This window comes from Phalaenopsis equestris, unplaced genomic scaffold (assembly GCF_001263595.1).
Source record: "Phalaenopsis equestris unplaced genomic scaffold, ASM126359v1 Scaffold000260, whole genome shotgun sequence".
NCBI lineage: Eukaryota > Viridiplantae > Streptophyta > Magnoliopsida > Asparagales > Orchidaceae > Phalaenopsis > Phalaenopsis equestris.
In genome coordinates, this window is record NW_018164702.1 from 138,515 (window position 1) to 146,367 (window position 7,853).

The 7,853-nt window shown below is 36.7% G+C and overlaps 1 protein-coding gene across 1 annotated transcript in view; it reads right to left on the minus strand.

Moving 5' to 3' along the window:
* The window catches only part of LOC110024586 (phospholipase D alpha 1-like), a 38,574-nt gene that overhangs the window by 15,808 nt on the left and 14,913 nt on the right, over window positions 1-7,853 (minus strand). The window contains exons 10-13 of the mRNA XM_020724634.1: window positions 5,868-5,998; window positions 5,436-5,527; window positions 1,826-2,117; window positions 1,396-1,403 (exon numbers count right to left, since the gene is read on the minus strand). Coding sequence (XP_020580293.1) covers window positions 1,396-1,403; window positions 1,826-2,117; window positions 5,436-5,527; window positions 5,868-5,998 — 523 coding nt within the window. The remainder of the gene's footprint in view (window positions 1-1,395; window positions 1,404-1,825; window positions 2,118-5,435; window positions 5,528-5,867; window positions 5,999-7,853) is intronic.

Here is a 7,853-nt window from a genome sequence, read left to right on the forward strand (position 1 = left end):
GTTAAAATTTGTTGTGAGAACATGTAAGAACCGGGCTGGTATTATCTCAGTCAACAATTGGAAAGAATCAAATGAGATTGTATGAATGAGAATGTAGTTCATATGATTGAGTGCAAATAAATAGGGAAATATTCATTGATGGGTGTAGAGTTAGAGGACTTTAAAGTGACAAATTAAAGCCCCCAACTTGGTTTATTATTTTAGGTTCTGATACAAAAATGTTAGCCTCTAGGTGGAGGGAATCGAGGGAACTCTAGAGTGAGAGCTAGTATCTTCCCTGCCTAGCTGGTCTTTAGAACTATTCAAACTTTAAATTAGCCAATGTTCTTTATAGCATCTCTAGTAAGAGTAAAAAATATTATTGCTCTTATTTGGCACAACACAATTTGCATACTTTCACAATAAAATTCCTATACTTATTACTGGTTCAAGATAAGAAGAAAGATATTTTCATATTAAGTACTTTTCTTCTACAAAAACTTTAGTTATCTTTTTAAGTTGTTACTGTTTCGTTAAAATATTAGAAATACCAATAAATATTTAAATTTTAAATTCCTACAAAAATCATTTTTAGTTTAAGTAATTATCTTATTAAAAATGGAAAAACTTTCTAAAAACTGCATATTGCATAATCTTCCCTCTGGGTTCGATAATCAGGTCTTAATCAAAAAGTCCTATATTACTTGATAATGATACGTATACTTGCGTAGTATCCCAATATAAATATATATAAATTAAAAAGATAAATCCTATTTTTCTTCAGGTTCAAATTTTTGCTTTTGTTACAAAATAAGGAAATATAAGTGAAAATACCATCAGAAATATTGTTATGCTGTGCATAAGCATTAAGTACGGGATCACTCAACCTTTAAGATTTACCTAAAAAATGCATTCTCGAACATTCAAGGCACCTCAGTATGCTTGAATTGATGTTTGTTTATTGATGTTGACCCCACAATATCAAAATAATGAGAATCACATTCTATTTTTATGACTTGGGAGACTCTTCGGTTGTTGGAGGTCAACCCTTTCTCTCGGGGGTATTGCTCTCTTCACTGAGCCAACGCTTCTTGGATGAAATCTAGCATTTGATTCTTTAACTCTTTGATTTGTTAGTTTACAAACTATCTAGTGCACTCAATATTGTCCATATATCTGTTGTGGGTGTGGGATGCTTTCTCTATTATCTGTAGCATGATCCATGCTCATCGCAACTTTTCTTTTTGAGAAATTTGGCAAAGAAAAATAGGAGTCAACACAAATCCAGAAGAACACAGAGATTTAACGAGGTTTGGCAAAGATGCCTACGTCCTCAAGAGCAGAGCAAAGACTTTCCTTCAATTTTGGAAAAGAGTACAGAATACAGAATAAACCCTAGGATTACAAATAGCATACATATAACCCTGAAATACAGTACGTAATTGTAGAATTACCCATGTACCATACCGCGGGGCGTTGCCCCAGCACCCCCAACCTTTGTAACGAAACTCCCCCGATTGGACAAATTCTTCCGTTCCACTCCACTGGCTTGCTTCGTTCTACTCCAGCATCTGTCTCTCATTTGGTATATGAGCCATACCTAACATATCTCCACCTTGGAGAATATCTAACCCCTTAGGAGAAATACATCATGGAGTTTCATACACACTGAAGTGGGTTGGGCTGTCATGTTGCCTAGCAACTGCAAACATTTAACAAGTGCAAGAAATGCAATAACTTGTTGATAGTAACTGGCTTGGTCAACATATTAGTTGCATTTTTGTCAGTATAAACCTTTTCCAACAAAATATCATCAGAACCAATCAATTCTCTGATCTTGCATTACCTGACATCAACATGTTTTGGTCTCACATGGTACAACTGGTTCTTGGCCAGATAAATGACACTCTGACAGTCATAATGCAACTGAACTCCACCTTGCTCAACACCCAGTTCTTTTACTAGCCCAGCAAGCCATAAAGCTTCTTTTGTAGCTTTAGCTACTGCCATGTACTCAACTTTAGTTGTAGATAATGCCATAATAGACTGAATATTTGATTCCCAACATATAGGCCCTCCACCAAGAGTAAACATGTACTCAGTTGTAGACCTTCTATCATCGAAATTACCTGCATAGTCTGAATCAACGTACCCCACAATTGAAGAATCATTTTGATGACTTACAAAAATAACTCTATGCCCTAAAATACCCTTGAGATATCTAAAAATCCATTTGACCGCTTCCCAATGTCATCTTCCTTGTTTAGACATGTATTTACAGACTTGACTAACAGCATGAGTCAAATCAAGGCGATTACATAGCATTGCATACATCAAGCAACCAACTGCACTGGAAAATGGAACCTTTGTCATGTCTTCGAAAGCTTAAAATGATTTGCCAATGGAGTGCTCACAGACTTTGTTTTTCTCATCTCAAACTTGTTCAACACTTTCTCAACATAGCCTCATTGAGATAAACATAATCGTCTTTAGCATCTATCGCGATGAATCTCTATTTCAAGAATCTTCTTTGTAGGACCCAAGTCTTTCATGTCAAATTCATATCTTAATAAATTTTTCAAGCCACGGACATCATTCATATTCTTTGCAGCAATTAGTATATCTTCAACGTATAGTAATAGAAAAATAATAGAATAATCAACAAGGCTCTCACATAAACACAACAATCATACTGATATCGCTTGTAGCCAATCTGAATAATGTAGGAGTCAAACCGCCTGTATCATTGTCATGGAGACTGTTTCAACCCATACAACAAATTCTTTATTTTGCAAACCAGATGCTTCTCTCCAGGTTGAGTGAATCCTTATGGCTACTCCATGTAAATCTGCTCCTCCAAATCATCATGCAAGAAAGCAGTTTTAACATCCATTTGCTCCAAACGCAGATCCTAAATAGCAGCTAATGCAAGCACTATCCTGATTGAAGTAAGTCTGACCACAGGAGAAAATATTTCATCATAATATATCCCCTTCTGCTGTGAAATCCCTTTGCTACAAGTCGAGTCTTGAACTTTTCCCTTTCTTTTTCTGATACTGCTGGTTTCCTTTCGTACACCCACTTTAACCCAATAATCTTCTTTCCCTCAAGAAGCTGAACTAGCTCCCATGTGCGATTTTTCTGCAAAGTCTCCATCTCCTCAATCATTGCACTCATTCATTTATCTTTCTGCAGGCTGGTGATAGCTCCTTCAAAAGTGGCTGGTTTATCACTGCTAATGAGAAGTGCACAAGAGACCAAGTTTTCATAACCTAATCTACTTGGAGACCTTATATTCACGTGTCTCTCTCTATCTCTGACAAGAGTGTAATTTTGTAAATCATTTGTATTGGAATCACCATGTATTGGTTCTGAACTATCAATCATCTTAGTTGCTACTGAATGTTGTTCCAGACCCATCTATTCATCAAAAACTACATCTCTGCTGATCACCATATGCTTTGCAATCAGATCCCAAAACTTATATCCTTTCACACCTTTCTTGTAGCCCAAAAAGATGCACTTCTTGGATTTTGGATCAAGTTTTGGTCTTTAATCTCTAAGAACATGCATAAAAGTAGGACAACCAAAAATTCGTAAGTGATCAAAATTAACTGGATTATCTGTCTATACCTCTTCTGCAACTTTGTCACCTAATGATGCCCGAGGTGATCTATTGATGAGATAGCATGTGGTATTCACAGCCTCTGCCCAGAAATTTTTAGAAAACCCTGTAGTCAGTCTCAAGCACCTTGTCCTTTCAGTTAAAAACTTGTTCATCCTTTCTGCACTGAAAAATGCCTCTAAAACTTATCCTCACAAAATTTTTGAAATTATAAATCTGTGTACTCTATGTCGTTATCAGATCTAAAATACTTGATCTTTCTGTCAGTTTAGTTCTTCACCTAAGCTTTCCACAGCTTGAATTTAGAAAATACTTCAGATTTCTGCTACAAGAAATACACCCAAACTTTCCTGGACAAATCATCAATAAATGTAACAAAATACAAATATCCTCCCAATGACGATTCCCTGATAATAATCAAGAATCCCTTCAGTTTTGTGCTTTCCAGTCATAAAACTGACTCGAGTCTGTTTTCCAAGAATACATAACTTACAAAAATCAAGTTTGTCGTTTTTAACACCATGCAACAAGTATCTTCTATGCAATTCAGTCATCCCACGTTCACTAAGATGACTCAAACACATATGTCATAACTTTGTATCATCATCATCTAACTCCACAAAATGAACTCCACCTACAACTGTACTCTTCAACAGTTTGTCGATATTACCTAAATTTAACTTTCCTTTCATCACAGTCAATGCACCTTTATCAATTGTGATGGTTTTTGTATCATCATCTGTCTTAGGAATAAAACCATTTTTATGTAAAGTGCCTGTGGAATTCAAATTATTCTTCATATCTGGAATATGTCTGACATCACATAATGGTCTAACAATGTCATCATACATCTTAATTCTGAATTCACCAATACCAACAATATTACAACATCTATCATCACCTAAATAGACTAAATAGACTGAGCCAGATAGACTGAGCCAGAATTAGTTAACTTATATGAAGTAAACCTCGCCCCTGTTAGGTGTTATGTGATAAGAGCTTATTGAATCAAGAATTCATGCATCCATGAACTAAATTGATGAAACTGAAAGCATATCACTGTCACTTCAATCTGAATTATTACTCTGCACCACATTTATAGACTTGGATGATGCATCATGTTTCTCCTCAGTCTGTTTCTTGAGCTTTGGACAATCTCTCTTCATATGACTCGGTTTCTTCGACTTGTAGCAATGAACTGTCTTTTTTTTATTTAAACTTTAATCTAGAATTTTGCCTTCCATACCTCTCCTTCTCTTTCTTCCTTCCACGATCCTAATTACCCTTGACATATAAACTATCACCATGAGAATCTTCTCCTGCATTCTACTTCCGCTAGTTTTGAGCCAACAATGTTGCAGTAATCTCATCAACTTTGATTGTTTCTTTCCCATAAGTTTGAGTAGTCACTAGGTGTTCATCGAAGGAGGGCAATGAACATAACAGAATCATTGCTCGGTCTTCATCCTCAATACTCACATCAAGCCATGATAAATTCGTGATTATGTGGTTGAAGTCATTCACACGCTGCAGCAAATCAGAACCTTCTTCCATTTTCAGCCCATACAGCTTTTGTTTCAGATATAATTTATTCGTCAAAGATTAGGACATAAACTCAGTTTCTGATTTCTTTCATACATCCCCTGGATATTTTACATTCATTGTGTGATATATAACCTTATCTGTCAAGCATAAGCATATGGTTACTGCCACTCATTGTTGCAATTCTTCCCAATCTTCATCCTCCATATTATCAAGTTTCGTAGCTCGCAAAGCCTTGAAGATTCCTTTCTGTGCCAATAAATCTTTCACCCTTGTTTTTAGAAGTTACCAGTTCCTTCAAACTTCATCACCATAAATTTTGCACCATAAATTGCCATCTGAAAAGAATCCTGCAACGAAATTTTCTGCATATTCCTCAACCTGAGTAATCCTTACCAGAAGTCGGAATTCATTCCCGCGAGCCCGTTTGCCTCAGTTGCGAAGAAGAACCCATGGTGTCGAGCAGTCGCGCCTGTGTTCTGCGATTCACAAACTCTTCCTCTCGCCAAACTGCTCCTCCTGTCTACCGCAATTCGTGAATGACTTGTTTGCAAACCCTTGATTGTGGAAGACCCAAAATGCTTGGTGTGAACCCTCTATCGCAAGCCTCTGTCACACGCAAACTTGGTCGCAAAGCTTTTTGTGAATCTACTTTACAAAACCTTTGTCGCGGGAACCTACTCGCAGACCGTTGCGAGCCTCTACGACGCAAATCCCTTACCGAAACCTTTCGTCGAATTCGCCAAAGTAAAATCTCCGAAGCCTTCTTGCGCAATCCTGAATCCTTTGCTGGTCACTAACCCTTTGCAAACTGTCGAAGTCGAATCGCCTTCTTCTCTGAACTTCGGCTTTCTACATTGAAAAACTGAAGCTCTAGCTGCCAAACTCCTCTACCAAATCTTCTTCGTCCCTGTGCTGATTTCTTCTATGTTGTAGAACCTCGCTCTGACACCACTTGCTGAGAAAGTAGGGCGAAGAAAAATATGAATCTACACAAATCTAGAAGAACACACAGAGATTTAACGAGGTTGAACAAAGATGCCTACGTCCTCGGAAGCAGAGCGGCGACTTTTCCTAAATTTCAAAAAAGATTACAAAATATGGAATCAGCCTTAGAGTTACAAACAGACATATACATAACCCTGGAGTACAATATGTAATTACAGAATTACACTTGTACCGTACCGCGGGGCGTTGGCCCCGCACCACCAACCCATGTAATGAAACTCTCCCGATTGAACAAATTCTTTTTCTCCACTCCATTGCCTCGCTCTGTTTCGCTCTAGCATCTGTCCCTCATTTGGTATATGAGTCATACCTAACATTTTGGGATGTTGAATATTGATTTGTATGTGAATCACACCCAAGAACTAGAGCGTAAGAAGAGAGAGAGGCAGAGAGGAATGAACAATAATGAATAGTAATTTGTGTGTTTATTGACAAAATTATCTTCCAACTTATAGGGGAGAAGATGCAACATGATTTTGTTACTTTTTTGTCCATGTTTAAAAAGGGTTATACCATATATTCTTGGCATTTTACATGTATGAGTCTACCTCTCGACTGCTCTATGGATTAGTCAGCTGAGCTTGATTGGCTTCGGGTTGGTAGGATTGTTTCGGTCCACCAGGCACGTTGGGATTGGTTCAGCTAGCTAGGCTTGAGCAGTGTTGTCGATCAGCGTTGTCGGTCATCTTCTCTAGTCTCATTGTCGATCCTTGCTAATAGATTGAGGACTTTTTGGGCATCCACAGTATAATTGGAGATGCTGAAGGACTGAGTCTTCCTTCGAGTCTGCTTCTTCATGGTGATTGGCTCAGATGTCTCTTTTTCTTGTTTACGATCGAACGGTTTGGACTCAGATCATTCGATCCTTTTTTTATCATCCTCGTGGCTTGAACGGTTTTGACCTTGCAGCCTTTGGCTTTGCTGCATTCGATCGGATAAATGGGTCTCATATTTTTATGTCGGTGAGCCCTCCCTCCTCGTACTTTTCTCCTCTGGACAGTTACATTTCCTCAAAATCCGTGCTGCCATATTTTTTATGTATAAATATGTTCCACATATTTCAAGTATTTCTGTACATTTAACAATTAATGTTTTTAAAGATTTTAAAGGCATGTTCAATGAAATATATCTAAACCTTGAAAGTGACTTGTAACAAAAATGTTAGAAGATAAAAGTACTGCAACTTTTATAGAAATTCTAAGGGTAGGTATGTCATGTACAAAATGGGTACGGGCTGTTACATGCATACCATACAATTCTTATTTATTTATATATCTAACACTCAAACTTTAATATTTACTTACAAATCTTTAATACCACATAAAAATATTATTATTACTTACTTCTAAAATTTTAAATATATCTTTTAATACATAAATTTATCACCTGAGAGTGTTATTCATATAACCATGAAAGATGAGGCGCCAGATATGTAAATATAAAAGAACTTTGTGGTATGTATGTAAATTTTCACAAACAAAATCATAAAAAAGCTGTGAAATTTAAAATATATTTTTTTTTAGAAAAAATGCTTATAATTATGAGCAATTTCAAAAAAGTTAAGACAGAAAATGCAAGTACCCTTTGTAAAATCCTTAAAATGGATTTGAACTCCCAACCTAAAGAGTCTTGTACCATGGATTGTAAGCAACTAACTAGGGTATGCGGGCGCTACATACATACATATATATATATAGTA